This window comes from Westerdykella ornata, assembly GCF_010094085.1.
Source record: "Westerdykella ornata strain CBS 379.55 unplaced genomic scaffold EI97scaffold_16, whole genome shotgun sequence".
Classification (NCBI taxonomy): domain Eukaryota; kingdom Fungi; phylum Ascomycota; class Dothideomycetes; order Pleosporales; family Sporormiaceae; genus Westerdykella; species Westerdykella ornata.
The window spans coordinates 60546-81638 of NW_022986866.1; the positions used below are offsets into that span (position 1 = coordinate 60546).

At 54.2% G+C, this 21093-nt stretch overlaps 8 protein-coding genes across 8 annotated transcripts; 7 read left to right on the top strand and 1 right to left on the bottom strand.

Moving 5' to 3' along the window:
- Positions 1-2090: 2090 nt before the first annotated feature.
- EI97DRAFT_380024 (ras-domain-containing protein) lies at positions 2091-2935 on the top strand (the record flags this gene model as incomplete). Its single annotated transcript, XM_033795740.1, has 3 exons — positions 2091-2171; positions 2222-2285; positions 2346-2935. The coding sequence occupies 3 exons, from the start codon at positions 2091-2093 to the stop codon at positions 2933-2935; spliced, it is 735 nt and encodes a 244-aa protein (XP_033652514.1).
- A 384-nt stretch (positions 2936-3319) lies between these two features.
- EI97DRAFT_494907 (L-cystine transporter-like protein) lies at positions 3320-4799 on the top strand. The gene is made up of 3 exons (XM_033802410.1): positions 3320-3770; positions 3823-4249; positions 4306-4799. The coding sequence occupies exons 1-3, from the start codon at positions 3691-3693 to the stop codon at positions 4627-4629; spliced, it is 831 nt and encodes a 276-aa protein (XP_033652515.1). The 5' UTR covers positions 3320-3690; the 3' UTR covers positions 4630-4799.
- Positions 4800-5578: 779 nt separating this feature from the next.
- Positions 5579-8138, top strand: EI97DRAFT_459620 (uncharacterized protein; the record flags this gene model as incomplete). Its single annotated transcript, XM_033801021.1, has 5 exons — positions 5579-5877; positions 5928-6715; positions 6767-6917; positions 6975-7389; positions 7443-8138. 5 exons carry the CDS (start codon positions 5579-5581, stop codon positions 8136-8138), a joined length of 2349 nt encoding a protein of 782 aa, XP_033652516.1.
- Positions 8139-8279: 141 nt separating this feature from the next.
- On the bottom strand, positions 8280-9349 carry EI97DRAFT_421050 (acyl-CoA N-acyltransferase). The gene is made up of 2 exons (XM_033797046.1): positions 9089-9349; positions 8280-8928 (listed from the first exon to the last, which is right to left on the bottom strand). Exons 1-2 carry the CDS (start codon positions 9255-9257, stop codon positions 8522-8524), a joined length of 576 nt encoding a protein of 191 aa, XP_033652517.1. The 5' UTR covers positions 9258-9349; the 3' UTR covers positions 8280-8521.
- A 150-nt stretch (positions 9350-9499) lies between these two features.
- EI97DRAFT_434554 (chromate transporter family protein) lies at positions 9500-11970 on the top strand. The gene is made up of 5 exons (XM_033798662.1): positions 9500-9892; positions 9989-10081; positions 10275-10535; positions 10596-11079; positions 11131-11970. Exons 1-5 carry the CDS (start codon positions 9758-9760, stop codon positions 11757-11759), a joined length of 1602 nt encoding a protein of 533 aa, XP_033652518.1. The 5' UTR covers positions 9500-9757; the 3' UTR covers positions 11760-11970.
- Positions 11971-12109: 139 nt separating this feature from the next.
- EI97DRAFT_443554 (uncharacterized protein) lies at positions 12110-14571 on the top strand (the record flags this gene model as incomplete). Its single annotated transcript, XM_033799837.1, has 2 exons — positions 12110-12167; positions 12929-14571. The coding sequence occupies 2 exons, from the start codon at positions 12110-12112 to the stop codon at positions 14569-14571; spliced, it is 1701 nt and encodes a 566-aa protein (XP_033652519.1).
- An 886-nt stretch (positions 14572-15457) lies between these two features.
- EI97DRAFT_468260 (uncharacterized protein) lies at positions 15458-19536 on the top strand. Its single transcript, XM_033801651.1, has 4 exons — positions 15458-17087; positions 17135-17302; positions 17358-18199; positions 18250-19536. The coding sequence occupies exons 1-4, from the start codon at positions 15675-15677 to the stop codon at positions 19223-19225; spliced, it is 3399 nt and encodes a 1132-aa protein (XP_033652520.1). The 5' UTR covers positions 15458-15674; the 3' UTR covers positions 19226-19536.
- Positions 19537-19939: 403 nt separating this feature from the next.
- EI97DRAFT_443556 (RNA-binding domain-containing protein) lies at positions 19940-20976 on the top strand (the record flags this gene model as incomplete). Its single annotated transcript, XM_033799838.1, has 4 exons — positions 19940-19982; positions 20055-20154; positions 20212-20558; positions 20612-20976. The coding sequence occupies 4 exons, from the start codon at positions 19940-19942 to the stop codon at positions 20974-20976; spliced, it is 855 nt and encodes a 284-aa protein (XP_033652521.1).
- Positions 20977-21093: the final 117 nt, after the last annotated feature.

Sequence of the window (21093 nt, forward strand, 5' to 3'; positions counted from 1 at the left end):
AGGCGGTGCAGGCGGTGCTAAAGGCGCTTGCACGAGCACGGCGAGAGGCTGAAGATAGGGCACAAGACGCCGCAGACGCAGACGGGCACACAGTATTGGATCCTGTCAATTATTGTACGGTAGTTGTGGTTTGTACAGTAGTAAGATAATCTCATGCCGTTGAGCGGTAGAGGGAGAGATGGGTGACAGCAGTCAGCCGCCATTGCAGCAGGACTTCGCAGCTGTTGGTCATTCGGACGTTGCTGCGGGCCTCGTGGTCGTGCAAGCGGCGGCTACGCTGATAGGCACAAGGGCAAGGGCACAGGCGCAGGGTTCCGGAAGGGGAAGGGGAAGGGGAGGATGTGATGACGAGCAGGACAACCTGTTTCGGCCTTTGTCCGCTGCCTCTCAGCCACGCCCTGGACTTCGGCGCCTTTTTTTCGGTGAGATGCGATAACTTTTTTCCTTCTCCCTGAGATTTTGTCGCCTATGCCGAGGATCAAACATCAACAATCATTCCGCTGCTCTGCTTTTCTCCCTTTGGGCCAGACACGGCGATTTGTTGGAGCGGGCGATCCCCCTTCCCCGCACCTGATTCGAGCCCGCAACCGACAAGAATGGGCAATCCCAGGCCAGGCTGTCCCCCGCTCCCGCCCATCGTCCACGGCTCCCGCCCGGCTTTGCTTGCTGGCCTGCCCGCTGCTCACGAGTGACGGGAGTCTGCTGCTGTTCACCGTCGCTCGCTGCCTGCTGTGGCTATTGATCTCCAGCCCTGAGGCACAGCGAACTGCTGTTCTGTGTCGTGCATCGATTCCCGCGCGATATTTTTATTCTCATCTGGATCCCACCTCGACCACCTCGGGATCGTCTTGGCGTCATCGGGAATCAGCAGTCGGCCCGAGCGCGAGACTCTTCTTATTCCTCCTCACCTGCTCCTCGTGAAATCCGGACTTGAAGTGTTCCTTTGCGGCCTGCTCCCAAGTTTTCCAAGCTATCTCCGGCACGTGTGCGTATAGAGCACCTGACCTCTGTTGCTGTCCCCGCCCGTGACTCGACTGCTCTGAATCCTCCCTGAACGGTGAATCAAATGTTGGCTGTGTCGCATTGACCACCAATATCCGCCCGCAGCTGGGGAGCCCAGAACAAACTCCCATCAACTCCTCCATCCACTCTACTAGACATACTTCCTACTTCCTCTATCTCCTATAACCACCTGACACTCCGGCAGTCGTACTCACCTCTCGTAACAGGTCGCTCGTCCAAAATCCGCATTCAGCCTCTGCCTCGATGCGGTTTGCGCCACTCCGTATCCGTAGTACAAGTAGAGCTTCACCCCTGGTCAATATCACTGCTTGCTCCCGCTGGGCCCTGAAACTCTGCCCGTTTCGGGAATCCAAGTTTGCTCCTGCCTGCGTGGTTTTACTGCCTTGTTGTTGATGACGTCATGCCTTCCGCTTCCGCCCACGCATCATTTTTGTACGAAATTGCTTCCCCTGCGCATTAATTTTTCTCTTGCTTGTTCCATACTAGGTATATGTCTCTGTCCTTTCCTTATACTTGTACAAGTACTATGGGTATAGCCCACACACGTTGACAGCCTTGAGATTGCCTCATAGTGAACTTTAAAACTGGGGAATTAACTCCTCTCTGCGAATCTATTGTAGGACACCTAGGCAGAAGAATGACTTCTCATATGCGTATGGATTTTTCGGCGTCCACATTGAAGTTTTTAAATCGTGATCACATATGGATTTGACACACCTGGGCAGGTTCCATCTCCAACTGGATAACTGGACCGAATGGCGACGCGACAGCAGGCTTTGCCTACCACGGCTAAGCGTGTCAGCCACGCTTAATCACGTGCGGAGCGCCACACCTGGCTGGTACGACACTGCGGCATCATCACCAAGTCCAAGTCCATCGTTGGAAACCAATCACCACCAGACTGTCCACGCCCCTCTCCGTTTCTTCTGCCCACTTCCGGCATTCCCGAATCCATAATCTACAGCTAGAGCTCTCCCAAGTGGGCTTCTCCCGTGCCGACACCCATTCTCCGACGACCTTCTCAGAGCATCGGACACATCCAGGCATCGACCCTGTGCAAGCTCGATATGGCAGACTCAGGAGCAACACAACCGAAACCCAGCAGCAGCGTAAAACTGGTGCTGCTGGGTGAGGCAGCAGTCGGAAAAGTTGGAGCCTCCTCGCTGTTCCCCGACTCGAAATGCTAACCCTGGGACAGTCTTCTCTCGTTATGCGCTTCGTAAACAACGACTTTCAGGAAAACAAGGAGCCTACAATAGGGGGTACGTTTCCACCATCGAGCATCTGAGTCGCCAAACCCCAAGCTTACCCAACGTGCATAGCCGCCTTCTTGACCCAAAAATGCAACCTCCCCACCCGCACCATCAAGTTCGAGATATGGGACACCGCCGGACAGGAACGCTTCGCCTCCCTCGCACCCATGTACTACCGCAACGCGCAGGCCGCTCTCGTAGTATACGACATCACGAAACCGTCGTCTCTGACCAAGGCGCAGCACTGGGTCGCCGAGCTCCACCGCCAGGCGTCACCGGGGATCGTCATTGCTCTCGTGGGAAACAAGTCCGATTTGGCGAGCGAAGGCACGAGCGACGCGGCGGACGAAGCCGACGCCGCGCCGGCGGCAGACGGAGACGCGGGAGCGGAAGGCGAGAGCACGGATGCGAGGCGGGTGCCGACGAAGACGGCAATGGCGTACGCCGATGAGGAGGGCCTGTTGTTCTTCGAGACGAGCGCGAAGACGGGCCAGAATGTCGCCGAGGTGTTTACAGCGATCGCGAATGCGATCCCGGAAACGAGTCTCAAGGGCCCCAGGGGTGTGGGTGGCCAGACGAACCTGGGAAGACAGGAAGATGCTCGGGTTAATCTGGGGAGCGCGCGGGCGGAAGGTCCGAAGGAAGGGTGTGCTTGTTGAGGAGGGAGGGTGTGGAGATTATGAGGGTTTACTCTCACTTTTATACTGAGCACTGTCTCTACGACACCGTTCCCCGTCTCTCCTATCCACGTACTCTGCCATGTAGCATAGTGGAGAGAGAAGAAGCCTTGTTTAATACGTTAGTCTCAGCATTCAACTAGTGCTGCTTCGGGACGGGCTTGAATTCATGCAAGCAGCAATAGTCATTCTTCAGGAAAATGGCGAGACCACTTTCAGTAGTATGTAGTGGAAATATATCACGGTTCTCTTACTTCTGGAACAGCATACAGTATATGCGCCCTCTGCCTAGAACGGATAGATTCCCGAAACAGCATAGCGCTCTTAGTCCGATGACCATCGCTCGACGCTCAGCTCTCATGGACCCCACCACGTCATGCACAGCCCGTCGTTCGTGATTTGAAGCCACACTTGTCCATCTGGCTTTTATTCCAGTCCCCGTTCGGACGGTGTTGAATATGCGTCAGGCCCAACGTTCCCGAGCGATCGTTGCTGACTACGCCTGTGCTACAAAGACAGCTCTCGCTAGCTGACCTGGAGATCCGTCGACAGAAAACCGTGATAATATACAGGGACCACCGATTAACTTAAAGGTTTCCCTCCGCCAATTCGTCGATCGTACTCTCCGTCTTGGGAGGACTGCGGACGGTCGTCAGTTACCTCGAGCTAGACGAGACGACTCCCTTCATGGCTGCGTAGACGGGATATCGCAATACAATACCCCCAATCCGCACGACATGTCAGAAAAGGAGTCCGAATTCGTTTTCTTCGCAAAAGCCGTCTCTAGGATCCTCGGTTGGGCCTACTTCTTCTGCTGGCAAGTGTCACCACCCTCACTTGTAATCATTCAGCCGCTAACACCACAGTAGGAGCGCATCATTCTACCCCCAACCCATATCAAACTGGCAACACAAGTCTACCATCGGCCTCGCTATAGACTTTCCCACACTGAATGTCCTCGGATTCATCGCTTATACAATCTCAACAGCGGCATTCTACTACTCGCCGACGATACAATCGCAATATGCATATCGGCATCCCGAGTCGCCCCTGACGACCGTGCGATTCAACGATGTCTTGTTCGCGGCGCACGGCGCGCTGCTGTGTGTCATCATATACAGCCAGTTTTTCCCTTCAGTGTGGGGATTCAAGGTCAGCAAGCTGCAGAAAACGAGTAAAGCAGTGCTCGGCATATTCTGGGGGTCCATCATCGGAATTCTAGCGACAGTGTGCATGGTCAGGATTGCAGGGCGACAGGGAGGATATGACCCTTCGGCATGGGCGTGGGTTGACGTCGTAAGTCCCCCAAAGTAAGGTAGCATGTCCGATAGAGACTAATGCGTTTCTCGCAGATATACGCTCTAGGCTACGTCAAATTGCTCACCGTCGTCGTCAAATACATGCCTCAAGCGTACCTGAACTTCCAACGCAAATCCACCCAAGGCTGGAGCATCTATCCCATGCTACTCGACTTCGCGGGCGGGGTCGCCAGCCTGTTGCAGCTGTTCATCGATTCCTCATTGCAGGGGAGTTGGGAAGGTGTCACGGGGAATCCGGTCAAGTTCGGATTGGGGAATGTTACCCTGTTCTTCGATGTCGTATTCTTTTATCAGCATTATGTGCTTTACCGTGATGAGGAGCGGGAGGAAGAAATGCTGAGGGAGAGCTTGTTGTAGAGGGGGCTTCCATGATATACCCCTATAGATATCTCTTTATAACCTTTGCAGTACTTGTAAGCATATGTAGACGTTAGACTTCTTTGACATCAGCCAGGTGCTTAGCAGTCTCGCACCTGCTACAGACGGATGCATAGGTATTAATTTTAGAAACTACAGTAGAACCATACACCTTTCTTGACCTCATTCCCTATCCTATCGCGACTATGTGCAGTACAAATACCCTGCAGGATCTGCGCAAGGTTGACTGTGCCTGGCTAACCTAAAAGATGCTCTAGCGCCGCGATCTGATACCCCCAACATCACCACAATCAGCATGCCTCGTCGCGCAGCAATCCCTTGCCCGCCGACGTGTTCTTCCAAAACCCAATATGACTTGCAGTCTTCTTTGCTGTGGAACAACGCGATTGACTGCTTGGAATACGGCGGTTCGGCTGCCGTAGGTTTCGATTGCGAACAAGGGACCTGCACTCGGGGAGGTTCACTGTCGAGTGTTGAATTATCTTCTTTTCGGATTGGATGTCTGTTGAGGCTACCGGAGTTATTATCACGGCTCAGGTCCTCGGATCGAACATTCTACAATTTGGTCGTCCGAGAAACACGCATCCGCTAGCAAGCCTTGCAGATTGATGACGAACATCATCAAAACGACGCTCCCTTTGGTTCGAGACGTCGATTAGGCGGTTGGCTGCATTCCGCTCGTTATATTGGACAACTTTCAGATACTTGAACACCCTCTGGTACGTATGCTTAAACTACGTCCAGTCAGTTCAATTCCTCTTAACCATATCCCTCCCACGTCTTGCTGGGATGTTGGCGATTATCTTCCCTTTCATCATTACTTCACATAGTAACAACTATGTTCAAAAGACGCTCTACTCACGGATTCTTTTCTTCTCGCCAGTGCCCTCCGATCTCTTACCCCACAAGTTTCGTGAAGCTATCCCGGATGCCGACGGTTGAAGTAGACACCTCGGCCGGCGCCGAGAGGCACAAGATGGATTCGACTTCCCTTACGCACACAGTTCTTGAGAATATTACCAATTTAGATGAGTCTCTGTATGATGAGCCTCAACAGCTGCATTCAGAGTCTTCTGGGTTCCCACGAACGCCATCACCGCGAAAGCAGGTCGACGCGGATTTACATCCCCTGAGAAGCAATCCGGTTACCTCTTCTCCGGAGGAAGAAAGCGCCCGTGAATCACTAGACCTTTCGCGACGGGGTATACATATACCAACACGTACCAGGTAAGTGTTTGCCGTAGAGCTCTTGCTTGCCTATGCTAAGGTATCATTAGCTCGACTAGGAAAGCATTCTCCTCCAAACGGCGATTTCTGCGATCGACCAGCACTCCAGTACAATCAATTAGATCACATTCCATCAAAACAACGCCACGGTCCTTTTCTGGAGCTAATAGCTCCACCGATTCCTTTGTCTCGTACGAAACAGTGACCCCGACCTTCTCTAGAACAACGCAAAGATTATCGCCCCAGCCAAACCTGGTCTCCTCTCCTGTCACAGACCGGCTCGATCCCTTACTGGAAGATGATCCCAGCTCATTCGATCTCGTACCACCTGAGAACCGTCGATCGCACAGACGCGAGACCGCCCTCGATGCCCTTGCAGAGCGACTGTTCTCAAAACTGCACCTTGAAGCTATTTTCCGTGATACCTCGTCCCTCGCTCCATTTACGTCCTTCATCACGAACTCCCGCCCAAACTCCATCCCGATCCTACTGTACTACCTCGACGCTCTCAAGGCTCTCCGAGCTATCAACTACGCTAATGCCATAGCCGAAACCTTAGAACCGTTAGATGACTACGAGTTCACGCAGCATCCGCCTCGACCGACGGTCAATGCCGTCCTGGAAGATAAGGCCCGGCAAGCGTTTGACGTACTCGTCCGAGATGAGTTACCAGCTTATATCGCGCATGTCTTCAGCCAGGTTGTCAGTGATAGTATCCAGAAGCGCGTTGCTGGGCAATCGCCTGCGGTGCTGCAAGAATGCGGCGAGGGGTTGGCCGAGGTGTTTTGTATCAGCGACCCATCAAGGGAAGATAATCCGATTATTTTCGCTTCCCAAGGTACGTTGGAGTCTCAAAGGGTGGTTGGCACCTTTGACTGATTTTGTGCAGAATTCCATCGAACGACGCAGTATGGTGCGTCTTTTGCTCTAGGCCGCAACTGCAGGTTTCTTCAAGGTCCGAAGACAAGTCTTCACAGTGCAGCGCGATTGCGGCGGGCTGTTAGCGAGGGTAAAGATATCACTGAGCTGCTTCTGAATTAGTAACATATCACCGTGTTCCCGAGATGCGATCGTCTAGCCGGCTAACAATCCCATAGCCGTCGAGATGGAACCCCTTTCATGAATCTCCTCACCATATCTCCTCTCCTCGACTCGCACGGACAACTCCGGTACTGGCTAGGTGCGCAGGTCGATGTCAGCGGGCTTGTTAAGAATGCCACAGGCTTGGATACTTTTGAAGAACTTCTGAAGAGGGGACACGGAGAGAGGGCAGTGACGTATGATGAAACAAAGGACGAATTTCGCGAACTGAGCGAGATGTTTAACGAAGCGGAAGTGGAGACACTAAGAAAATTCGGAAGCAGTAAGCATCGGGAGGTCCTCAAACATGGCGGCGAAGAAGCGACTACATCAATATTAAAGCATAGCGCAATGCTTTGTGATATACGTCGTCGGGACGGGAGGAGCCCGGTGGCACCGGGGCCTCCATCAGAAGGCGGACCCTACAAACATGTAAGCCTTTCCCCTCAATTCCGCCCTGTACCACTAACTCACCACGACGACAGTACCTCATCATTCGCCCTACTTCCACACACCGTATCCTCTTCGCCTCCCCTTCCCTCCGACCTCCGACCCCGACTTCCAACTCCCTCCCCCAAACTCCGTTCCTCGACCATGTTGGGGGCTCCACCCGCGTGCGCAATGCCCTGGCCGAAGCCCTGATGGACGGCACCCGGGGTGTCACCGCCAAGATCCGCTGGCTCGCGTGGGCGGGGGACGAAGAGGGGAGGAGTATGTGGATCCATTGTACGCCGCTGTTTGGAGAGAATGGAGCCGTGGGATGTTGGATTGTTGTGCTGGTTGACGGGGATGGGGATGACTGGGAGGGCAAGAGGAGGAGTGGCTTGACGGGGTTAAGGGAGGCACGGGTCGTGGATGGGCTGGGGAGTTTGCGGGCGGACCACGTGAGGGGGAAGGGGAAGGCGAGGGGTTCGGAGAGGGATGAGATGGCTGGTCTTCCGGTTGATGGGAATGGTGTAAGTGATGCTGGTGCTGGCGGGGAAGATGCTAGGGGCAGGAAGGGGAAGAGGTATTCGCTGCCGTTGGAGAGTATGTCCTGGAGGGAGGACGGTGGAGGTGAGAGGTATCGGAGTAGGCCGAGGAGCCTGGTTGTGGGAGAAAAAGTCGAGAGGCTGGCGACGCCGTCTTCGTCGAGGATGAGTGCGAAGGGGACAAGTGTACGGTCTTTTGGGCTGGGTTGATGGGGTATTGGGGCGAGATGTTTGTACTTGCTGATATCGACAGAGACGGTCGCGACGACCTGGATTCGGACGAGGACATATGATACCCGTTGCATAACTTGGATGGAGTCCGGTAGAGGCAATGCCAACAGGGGCTAGTTTCGAACCAAGGTGTGTTAAAGCTGACGGCATCATTCATGACTGCCTATATATCATACTCTGCCCTCGCGAAAGATGAAACGGGGTATAAATGCAATTCCAATGCAGAACCTCACCGGCCTAAACTCCTTCAAATGCAAACAAGTCCTTCGACCCAACCCTGCACCATTCCTCCAGTCCACCAAAACCAAAGGGACCCATCTCTTTCCATTTCTCCGCCTCATCCAGATGAATTACAACTCCGCCTACCACACATCCTCGGGCCTCACGCAAATCTTCTCTCCCCCCTCCCTGACCGTGCCCCTCCCCACATCCCTACTACACGGCCTCCGCATATCCAGCGCATCCTCGCCATCGCCATAGTACCCGACGACCCGCCTGTACACACTATACCCCATTTTCCTGTACAGCTCCTGGGCGACCGTGTTCTCGGCGCGAACGAACAGGTCGACGAACCAGGCGTCGTTTGCGTCCGAGGCGCGCTCGAGCGAGGTGGACAGGCGCGTGGCGTGGCCGAGGCGGCGGGCGCGGGGGGACACGGTGAGGGCGGTGATGTGGCCGTGCCAGGGGAGGTAGTTTGGGTCTGGGTTGGTGGAGGGGTGGTAGGGGGTTGTCGGGGGTGGGTAGGGGGAGGATTCGAGTTTGCCTAGGACTGGAGAGGAGGGGTCAGTTTTTGTGTAGTGCTCTGCTCGTGTATCCTGGGGGCGCTGTTTGGAAGCGGACGCAGGGGGGTGTTGGGGAGGAGAGGGAGGAGGGCGAGGACGGAAGAGAGGGATGCTTGGTGCTGAGAGAGAAGTAGGGTCTGGACGTACTGTATCCCTCAATCTGCCCGTCTATGCCCTCGACGACCTGGCAGAGGTCGGGCCATTTGGTGAGGTACTCCATGTAGAAGCCGATGTTGTAGGTCTCCGTCAGAGGGTCGAGGTTGGTGGAAGAGAGGTGGAAGAGGTCGTCGGTGGTCATTTGGCGGACCGTGGACATTTTCGAATTTTTGAGGATCGAGTGCAGGAGACCTCTCTGAATATGGTGCGGAGGAGGAGGGCAGATGGTAGATACTGTACCTCTTTTACAAGTACTATGGTATTATTGGACGTCTCCAGGCTGGGAATGATGTCGTGAAATCTGTCGCTTATACATGCCTCCGCAGAAAGTTGACACGGCTAGAGTTGCCTTTTTTGTCCTCTTGCGGAAAAGCGAGGTTGAGGTCACTTTTCCATTGTCTACCAGTCTGGGCATCTGGGCTTTGGTGCTCGGCGGTCGCATGGCGTAATGTCCGTCTCCTCTCATTCGCCATAGGAACATGTCACTGCAAGCACGTGTGGTCTGCCGATGCTGGTGAGGGCGAAGGGGTGTGGTTCGGCTCGACGCGGTGCGGAAATATATCAAAGCCTTCAATTCAACCCTCCATCCTCTGAGGCTGCTTTGGAGTCGTCTTCCAATCGCTCATCTTAAAGGCTCAAGGACAAAGGTAGTTCTCTGCAATGCCGCTTCTCGACGCCTTCCGCGTCGTCCGCGACCAGACGCGTGATCAGCGGAACTCGTTCCAGGCGAACAATGGGAAGCTGGGATGGCGGTTTCTGGACATCTTCACGAGGATGTGGGATTTGGGGTTTACGGTATGTTTCTTCTTATTGCCAAAAACTCGTCAGCGATTTCCTAAAGAAAAAATTATAGAATCATTCTGAAGGAAGAAGCTGAACAATGGGATGTAGGCATTCGGCGGTCCGCCGGTTCACTTCCAGATTCTGCATCGCAGGTTTGTGGAAGGGGTGGGAGGCAAGACGAAGTGGATTGATGAGCAGACTGTGAGTTCTTTTCGTTTATGTCATGATTACATACTCTATGTCCTTTGGATATGTGCATACGAGAGGTGCTCTTCTTCAGCGCCATTGATGCTCCTTGAACATATGATAAGTACTTCTTTCAGGGTACATCACGTAACTGATATGGATGCATCTCATGCAATATTGGACTATATAGTAACTCACCCGCCCCTAGTATCAAGAGCTCTTCGCAATATGCCAGGCCCTTCCTGGACCCGGTAGCACCAAGATGACTTTCTGCATTGCCTTGATCCATGCTGGCTTTATTCCGGCTCTGTTCGCTTTTGCGCTCTGGAGCTTGCCTGGTGCTATTGGCATGTATGCTCTATCTCTGGGTGTGCAGAAGATGCCCGAAGTGCTTCCATCTATTGTCTATGTCCTGCTCAGCGGTATGAATGCAAGCACTGTGGGTATCATTGCCTTGGCTGCCGTACAGGTATGTCGTCTATAACCCGCAGAGCCAGATAGGAAATACTAATGTGGCACTATGTACTAGCTGGCGGAAAAGGCCATCACTGATAAACTGACCCGCATCCTGGTTATTTTTGGTGCCTGTGCCGGCCTGTGCTATAACGCGCTTTGGTACTTCCCGGTGCTCATTGTCATTGGCGGCATCGTCACTGTGATTTGGGACACCTGGTTGCGCCAACAAGTCGACAAGTTCAAGGCGAAACGCGAAAGGAAGCGAAGAGAGGCGACCAGCACCGAGCGTACCGCTGAAGAAATTCAACCCATTGAGATGGTGGGCCGCGAAGGAAGCACCAGAGAGGGCGCTGAAGGACTGCAAAGGAGGACCCCTGCACCCGGTGAGAAAGAGGGCGTGTCTGGCCGCAATACACCGAACAACAACGGGGCGGTGTCAACTGAGACTCGCGACAGCGTGAGCGGGAGTGAGACTTCTGCTGCTCCTGCTGTCGCCGACATGAACACCCATGCCATCTCTATCAAGGTCGGGATCTCAATCATCATCGCGTTCTTCAGTAAGGCCCCCTTCTCCAAATGCCCTTTCTTATATACTTACCCTCCTCCAGTTATCCTCATCGTCATTCTCGTCCTCCGCGGCACCCTCAAATCCCGCCCCCTAACCTTGGACCTCTTCGCCAACCTCTTCCTCGCCGGCACCATCATCTTCGGCGGCGGGCCCGTCGTCATCCCTCTCCTGAGCGCCTACGTTGTCGAGCCCGGTTGGGTATCATCGCGAGACTTCCTGCTCGGCCTCGCCATCATCCAGGCCTTCCCCGGCCCCAACTTCAACTTTGCCGTCTATCTCGCTGCTCTCGCCATGGCACCCACGAACGTGCACACTGTCTTCGGCGCCATGCTCGGCTTCGTCGGCATCTTCACCCCAGGCATCACCCTCGCTGTGGGCGTGCAATCCCTGTGGCGTGTCCTCAGGACCAAGCCTCCCGTCATCGCTTTGCTCAGGGGTATCAATGCCACGGCCGTCGGACTTGTCTTCACTGCCGTCTACCGGCTCTGGGAGATTGGTTACCTGACGCCGCAAGCGACGAGGGGGAAGTCACTTGCTAGTGAGCCTTGGTGGGTCGTCGTGGCTGCGGTGACGTATGCGGAGACGGCGTGGTTCAAGGTCCCGCCTGCGATGGCCATTGTACTTGGGTCCGTGTTGGGGTTGGCGTGGTATGGCGCTGTCGGGAGGTAGCAGATGAGACTCCAGACGGGTTATTTTCGACGTTATTGTCGAGGCGATGGCGTCATACTTTCACTGTAGGAATATAGAACACATGGCGCCATGCTTGGGCATGTGAAATTACTTTCTGCGATCATATTCTACTTGTTTCGATACATCTGGATACGTAAGGAGGGTTGTACTTGTACATGTGATTAAAATTACCTATATAGCTCTATGCCTCCAGCAATAAGAGTATTAAAGGCGGGAGAGAGAGAAGGAAAAAGAGGCGAAGCGTACTATGCAACGCATCTATGCAAGTATATCTTTGGCGTGAATAATCCTTTTAAAACAGAGACCCAAACACATTTCAGGAGGTCCAGATGGACAAAGAGATTGTGGCCTTGGCCTTTGAATCTGATGCACGCGGTGTACTCGTTCGTATGTCGTATGCCGTGGTCTGTCTCAGCAAGCAAATATTTCGTGCGGGAATACAATTATGGTTGGTGTTTGTCCCGTATTATGGCGTGAAGAAGTCTGGGGGTTTCCGACTTTGGTTGATGATGAGGTTTGAAATGTAGAGATCTTTACTGAAATCTCAACAAAGGCCCATGCCATGTTTTGGACCAGTTTTCAGCAAAATACCCTTGTGGGGCTTTTGTTTGCCGTGGAGGCTCGTTGATGGCTACCCGGTGCTCGACGACCTCAGCCAATCCACCTAAAGGCGGTTAGCGCATTTCCTATTTTGGCTGTCAGTGGACCCCGCTGCCCAGGTGGTCAACTGCCTTCGAACGCCTTGCCTCGCCTTCACACAGCCACGCAGCCGCCTGTTCTCGGGTGACAACTTCATCCTTCATCAAGATGAACATACCTTACCATCGAACAGAATACAGTCCTGCAGGCCCAAACGCGGAGCGTCCCCAGTCAAGACGTCAACATGATTTCGCACCCCTTTCATATGGATGAAGAACTTCCATCGTATCAAAGCGCCGTACATCAGGACCCCTGGGAACTAATTGCACCCTACCTTGGACCTAACGAACTTTGCTCCTGTGCGCTTGTCTGTCGCAAATGGCAGAAGACGTTCGCTTCTCGGCTGTGGGGTAATCCTACCTCTCATTTCGGAGTCGAACATGACATTTATGGTATAGATGTATCCCTTTTTGATTTATTGAAATGAGGTCTGGGCTGATATGTGGCAGCTATTTTGAGAGACTTCATAAGGAATCTGCGAAGAGTTAGGCCGTGTACGCTAGAGTTGACCCATACCATACAGCTTCCAGCTCTTGCATATGAGATTAATGATGAGCTTCCAACGGGCTGGCTACGCGATTGTCTTCAGCGACTGCCATCCTTACAGTCGCTCGTTGTGAACGCAGTCCGTGTTTTCGACTATGGCAGCATAAAAGCCATCCAGAGCTCGCAAACCCATACTCGTCAACACTACGCACTGCGGCTCCTTGACGCATCCGCATGTGTCAACGCCATTCCGACTGCGTTAATGGAGGCAATATGGGCCCTTCCAAACCTTGTGTACCTGGGTCTTTCGGAAACGCGAGGCGCAAAAGATCATAGGGTCCTGGCCCAATTGAAAACGCTGCAGAACCTGAGGATCCTCAAGCTGGCTAGACTTCACCTGCAAGATGCCGAAATTGAAATCATCGCGGCTTCCATTGGCCACCGAGTGCAGAGTCTAGATGTGAGAGACAACGACCTCACCGACGTGAGTGCCCGGGTTCTGACCGGGAAGTGCTTTGGAGATATGCCAGAGATTGCAGAGCAGGGGCGAGACGGTGGCCATAACGCTTTTTTTGAAATCGATGATTTGGAGGGTCACGTTCGCAGGAAGCTCACGCGTTCCATGGTTGGAACACTGTCCGTCGAGGATCGAGCAGGTGAAGGTCTCACGCATCTCTACATGGCGCGTAACCGGCTTACGATAAACGGCGTCGCTGCTTTACTAGGAAAAGGACGGTTACACCTGCTTGATGTTGGGGAAATGCCCTTCTATTCGTCGCCAGACTCTTACGGCCGCCCCGACGGTGATGAAGCTAGGTTTCTTTGGGCGCTGGGACGTGCGACAGTACTTCGGTATTTGAGAATAACCCAGGACGTTTTGGCCGGAAATCTGGGGTCGGCGCGAGGCTCGTCACAACTGAATCCACTGACGGACGTGGGGCCGACCAACCCCGAACGCACCACTACGGTGAACACCAAATCATCGAAAGCTGTTGAAGCGACCAGACCATGCTCGCACAGCCCAGAGAAACATGCGAAAAGTCACCTCCATCCACTCTTGCTTCCCAAACTCCGTACACTCGTTCTAACGGATATCCCATCACACACCACTAATCCGAGAGTCGCTCAACATCTTGCCGAATTCATCAAGACCGGTTGTGAGCAATCCGCACATGCAGCCCAGCAAGCGGAGAAGTCGTATGCGCTTCCGCCTGGCCACTCTCGTGCAGCTGCCGAACGAGAACATACACTCACCTTGTTTCCCTTAGAAACCATCAACCTGGAAATAAAGCAGATACCAGTAGCAAGCGGATCCACAGCAATGTCACGCAATCAGAAACCCTCTCCAAGTTGGTGGGAGCATCCGACACTGTCCACGACCAATGATCGAGATTCGGATGCTTTCTGGGAGGCCGCAAGGAACGACTTCTCCTTTTTCGAAGACGACCGAGATGCAGACGGTGGCAGAGATGAACAGAGTGATTCTTATCGCAGCAGAGGAATCGATACCAGGCAACCTGTTGTAGATGTTGTCTCTGAAATAGCGCGAAGTGTAGCCGGGACTGCTAGATCTCAGCACCTGGATATCTGCTACATCGCAAAGTAATGCAATCTTTGGAACGGACGGATATCATCGAGCAGGTACGATAATATTCACCCTTTTCATCGACCTTCCGGCATTGCTGTGGGAGGCTTGACTTGACAGAGAGAAATAATGGACAAGTGAAAATCAAGATGCAAAATAGCGCATTCTGTACAAAAACATGGGACATCGAAATCCCACACAACTTTCAACGGTACCTGAACTAGCAAGCCACTTAAATAAAGCATGTTGGGCCGGGACTAGACAAGCATTCAAGTGCTTGGCCTGTACGCACCATGTCGACACTCGGGAGCGACAGGGCGCGGTTTTTGATGGAACCCAGCTTCAATGACAATCATGATTAGTCGAGGAATGCGTTACTCTCAGAGGAGCAATGCACAAGTAGACATCAAGCGGTAGTGACATCGAGTGTACGCCCGGAAAAGTTGATCTATGGTCAGAGGACCCGGGGTGCACCGTTGCAGTCCCGTTTAGACGGAAGCTTAGGCGCACTGATGAGAATCTCGACGCAAAGATGTACAACTCCGCTGTGTGAACATCTGCACTGCAAGGTAAACCAAATAATATACAATATCGGAGAAGTATGCACACAAGTGAATAGCAATCCGGGTGCGATACCGAGTCGCCCTGTCGCTTACCCGGAGCCATTGCCGTCGGCCGCTTGGATGCCTCTCTTCCAGAATACGTCCCTGACCGTATACTACCCCACAGATTAAGGTACTGCGGCAAACGAAACAAGGCGGTGGATGTGGAGGTGTTTTGCGGGAGCCTGCCGTCGTATCCCTGCCACCCACGAGCCCACAAGCACCGCTAGTCCGTATCAAGCTAGCTTAACTTGGCCCGTTCAACCTCCCTCTTCAACCTCACCTGGGGCGCAGAACGCAGGCGCGTCCCCCCATATCGTGTCCGCACACTCTCCTCGTCGCCGCTGGATTCACCTTCACCCTGTGCTCTCTATGTGCCATTCATCACCCGCTTTCCCGGTGTTTCCGCGCCTCCGGTGAGCGTTGTCGGCCCCATAGCACCCGCCTCGGCGCGTCATCTGGATACCATCAGAACATCCCCTCTTTGTTCGTCTTTGTGCGCTTTCCTGCCCTCGACACACAATGGCAGCGACTCCTGGGACACCACGGCAACGCGTTCGGAGCGCGGGACGACCGCCGAGACGCACCGTATCTGACTCAGCACCACCGCTCAAGAAGCGACGGTACATCCCCGGCGGTCCTGGTGGCGGGGGAAGATACGTCGACGAAGACGGCCAAGAGACGCCCGTCGGGGGAACAGGACCTGGAGGATACGCATATACCGGACCTCGCGGCCGCATTGGTAGACTGAATGCCGAGCGTCAGGGCATCCCCGTCCCCGAACCATCGCCATCCGCAACGCACACTCGACCTCGACGACAGCGGCCGCCTGCTGGACCTAGGTCTAGCTCGGCCGCAGCTGCAGCTGCCATCGTGGCCCAGACCGACGGGTACAAGCCGAGGGAGGAGAGGGGCTGGGAGGAGTTCCATCAGGACTTGGACATCGAAGCGGCGTTCCCCGTCTTCAGCGCGGATCAGGTTGACGGCATAAGTCCCGCCCAATCGACCCCCGGGACACCTGTCAATGGAGGAACGAATCACTTTGCTGTGGATAGCAAGTCCTCTGCGATACTGGACGAGGCGCTGCGCGCTCAAGCAGCTCAGGATGCCAACAACATACCCAGGCCGGGGGCTGTCAATGGCAACTTTGTCACCCCAGCGAGGAGGCGCGTTGGGCGTCCACCCCGGAAGCTGGACTCTATGCTCAATGGCCTTGGATCCCCGCCAGCTCCCCGCGTAACTCCTTTGCCGACTATGAATCCGAAGGAAAAGCTGAATCTTCCTAAACCGTCATGTCGCCAGGTGGATCCGTTCAAGGTCTTCGAAGAGAGCGAAGGAGTCAAGGTCAACTACGTCGATAAGTCTATGGCGAATCTTGGATACCAGGAGAGCGAGATTTTCGTGAAACCGGAGAAGAGTCTCATCCGGCTGCCGGAGGGTTCGATAGAAGAGGATCTGGATCTCACCCTCAAGTCGGATCTCGATACCTCAATCCATGCCGTTCCCATTGGACGGGTTGAATATGATATGGATGAACAGGACGACAGATGGCTGGAGCAGGTGAATGCGCAACGGAGGGAGGAAAATGCAGAGCCTATCAAGCCTGCTATATTTGAGATTACCATAACTCAGATTGAGAAGGAGTGGCATGCGTTAGAGAAGCGCATACCAAAACCGAACCCAAAGCCCCCGCAAACTCATCGACCTCGGTCAAGCTCTGCAGCCGCCGTGAATGGCGAGCCTGCAGGCCAGGGTGAAGAGCAAGACACCAAGTGTGCGATTTGCGACGACGGCGATTGCGAAAATACTAATGCCATTGTGTTCTGCGACGGCTGTGACTTGGCGGTGCATCAAGAATGTTATGGAGTGCCATTCATACCAGAAGGACAGTGGCTTTGCCGGAGATGCCAGCTGGTAGGGCGTATCGATCATCCAGTAGGTTTGCCGTACCCTGGTTACTGAGAAGGTACTAACTTCCTCAGGGCTGCATCTTCTGTCCCAATCTGGATGGAGCTTTCAAGCAAACCACAAACATGAAGTGGTCACATCTCTTGTGCGCTCTCTTTATCCCCGAGGTCTCCATAGCGAATACGACCTTCATGGAACCTGTGCAAGATGTTGAGAAGGTGCCAAGGACACGTTGGAAACTCGTAAGTCAACCAGTCCCGATCATCATGCGTATGCGAACTGACATCATCACCGAAGACCTGCATGATATGCAAGCAGAAGATGGGTGCCTGCATACAGTGTGCTCACAAGTCTTGCTTCGAGGCATTCCACGTAACGTGTGCAAGGAAAGCTCGACTGTGCCTCCGTACGAATATATTCAGTCGCTTGGAAGAGGAGCGTGAACGGCCCCCTGAATTCAGAGGTTACTGTGATCGGCATACTCCTCTAGAATGGCGGAAAGAAAATGATGTAGAGCGAGCAGTTGCCGAAGCAAAGGCTTTCTACCGACACACCATGCGCCATGTGCACTGGGGTGACAGTCAGGCTTATGCTCTGTCCCTAGGGTCCGCACTCCCTCAGCCGTCGATAGAAGGCCCCGAAGAGGTGGCGGAGGAAACGCCTGGAAACAAACGAAAGCGGGAGCAGCCAACGAAGTCATGGAGACTGCCGTCAGGGGCGCCTGTTATACCGCAAGCGATCTATCAAAACGTAGAGCACACGCTCAGTCGATTTAGCATACGCAAGAGGAAGGAGTTCGTACAAGAAGCATGCAAATACTGGACTCTGAAGCGGGAAGCACGTCGCGGTGCTCCTCTGCTGAAGCGTCTGCAGCTTCAAATGGAGGCGTTCACGTCAATGGAGATTACGCGTCGTGATTTCGCTGGAATGGGCGCTGCTGGACGGCCGAGACTACAACGGCGGATCGAATTCGCTAAGATGCTCGAAAAAGACATGGAGCAAATCCAGTTCCTCTGCGAAAAGGTCAAGGAGAGGGAGGCTACGAAACTGGAGGATATTTTGCTTCTGAGGAACATCATCGATACAGTGTATTTCCCGATACCGCCGCTTCTGCAACCAATCCTCGACAAAGCACAGAGGTGAGTTTGATCCGTGCTGTCTGCCTGTCGTCCCGCTAACCTTGGAACAGCTTGGATAATAGGGGTCTGTTCTCTGAAGGCTTCAATGCCATACAGGCAAAGCTCAACGAGAAGTTCTATACATCGGTACAAGCATTCAGCAATGACATTTCAGGAGTCTTCAGCTCTGTCATTGACTTCGCGACAGTCACTGATATGGGCGAAGCGGAGAACCAGCTCAGCGGCGTCGAACACAGCTCGCTCACCTCTGAGCAAAAGCAGATCAAGGCATTGGCAAAGCGGATCATCAAGGCCATTCATCCGTTGTACAAGGAGGCTCTTCGGAAAGAGTCTGACCTGGCCGGGAGGCCGTACGCGCAGGACATACCTGATTTGGAGGCTCTCCTCGACCAGAAACTGGGACACCAGACGAATGCGCCTGTACTGAACCAGGAACAACATGTGCGGCCATCGACCGAGACCGACCTGGGCGAATCCGCACACGTGGCTCCTGACCAGATGGATAGAAGCAACAGCGACGTGACTGCAAAGGAGAGTCATGGGCCTAACCAAGCCCCAACACCAGAGGAGAATTCTGCGGACCCCCACTTGGCAGCGAGGGATGAGGATGCAGACGAAGCCGCAATTGCGGCGCAATTCAACCGAGATGCCTTGCGAAGCGCCGAGCCCGATGCGATGGAGATCGACCTCCCCGAAGCCAGCGACCATGGCACTGGAGCAGGCGAAGCGCCTATAACGCCCCCTAGATCGGAAAAGGACTTACTTGCACCGCTTGCAAACGGAGGTATCCCTTGGTATATGGAAGCCTTCGATCCGGTCGGCACGACAATCCATGACGAAAAGTGGACCGGGAGAGATGTCCTCCGTGAAATGAGCGAGTGCTTGACCGAGATGGATGACGATGAGCTTGACGGACTTGTTGGCTCCGACGATATCCAGCCCGGGGATGGCACAGCACCGGTACCAGAGGCAACGCCAGCACAGAAGGTTGTGCGTAAAGCGAAGAAGAGGCGCTTATATAGATGAGCTGAAGGTTTTACATTTGGTACGGGATGCCGTTCTGAGACCATTCTAGTTGTTTCGGCCTCCGTGTATTATTTGGGCATCTGTAGGATACGACGGGTGGGCTGGCTCTGTTTGTCGTATGTGGAGTCTTTGATGAGAGGCGTTGGTGGGTTTGCTTTCTCACTGGAGACGCGGTTTGCAGTATCTCCTGGTGTGGGATTTCTGTGGGTTATGGTTTTAGTGGGCTATGTACCTTCGGCACCTCTACTCCGTATTGGTATGACGGATGCTTTGCTATATTTCCGGTTAGGCACTGGCGGGTAGAATGCCATTATTTTATAATTCTCTCTTCATCTCCAAAAGGTTTCTTGTGGTGAGAGCCCTTTAGCAACGCAATGCACTGCACGTGAACAGGGGGCGCATGGCTGCCCCTTGCACCTTTCGCCTCAGCCTGCCAAGAAGAATAAAGTCGCCCTTTGTTCCCCTTGTCTCACCTCCTCCTTCTTTCAAAATCCTCGCCGCATCCCCGCTCACCTCCACGAGCTGATTTATTCCACTCTCTCTTCTTCACCTTCTTTCTTCGCTGCACGGCCGTCTTCGGCCACTTCACCCGCCTTCTCGTTTCCAGGCGGAGCCTCGCAGGCACGCGATTACATAAGCCGATTGCTCGTCGATCAGTCGCCAAAATTTCAACAGCGGCTCAACGGACCCACCCAAAACAACAACTAAATCACCATGGCATCAATGGAGTACGAATCCGAACAGCGTGGCTATGACGGTACGTCTTGAAGCTGTTACGCAGCACCAGCCTCATCGTCACTCTCGCGCATTTGCTGATCTGGACGCGTAGATGAGCCCCGTGGCTATGAGCGCGACAGGAGCCGTTCTCCTCGCCGCGATGTCGACCCCCGAGCTCGCAGTGCCTCCCCGGGTGGAGGACACGACAACCGGTAAGCTACACCAACGCAACACTGCTTTGGGAGAAACCAAACCTAACGAAAACACAGCGGTCCACCGCCCGATTCTCGCGGCGGCGCTGAGGACGATGGTGCACGCAACCCAGGCTCCAACCTCTTCGTGACGGGCATCCACCCCAGCCTTACCGAGGAGGATGTGACGCGTATGTTCGAGAAGTATGGAGAGGTCGAGAAGTGCAACATCATGCGTGACCCTCACACCAAGGAGTCGCGCGGTTTTGGATTCGTCAAGATGGTCACACCAGAGCAGGCTGATGCCGCCAAGGAAGGGCTCCAGGGCCAGGTTCATCAAGGCAGGACGTTGAGCATCGAGAAGGCGCGCCGAGCCCGCCCGCGTACTCCCACTCCGGGCAAGTACTACGGCCCGCCCAAGCGAGGTGAGTTGATCCACTCTTTTGCGGTTGTCGACACCCGCTGACCCGTCCAACAGAGTTCGGTGGCCGCGGTGGCCGTGGCGGAGGCAGGTACGGCGATCGCTACGATGACCGTCGTGGAGGCTACTCTGGTGGTCGCCGCGATGACTATGGCGGATATCGTGGCTCTCGCTATGGCGACCGCGAGGACCGTGGCTACGGCCGCGACCGTGATGACTATGGCCGACGTGGCGGTGACCGCTACTCGCGAGATGATCGCTACTCTAGCCGTGGTGATGACCGCCGTGGGTATTACGAACGCCCGCCGCCTCCGTCTGCAGCTGGAGGATACGGTGACGCCCCTCCGCCTCGCCCGGAAGCTTACTCTGGAGGGAGCAGGCCCTACGATGACCGTGGTGACGATGCCCGGTACTCCCGATAGTGGTCTTGCTGACTGTTCCAGAAACGAAGCGGTACTGAGTATCTGAATCGGACATCATGTCGGTACCCACTCCTCATCGCTCAAGTCATGTAAACGTACACTTCTCTACTTGGTGCG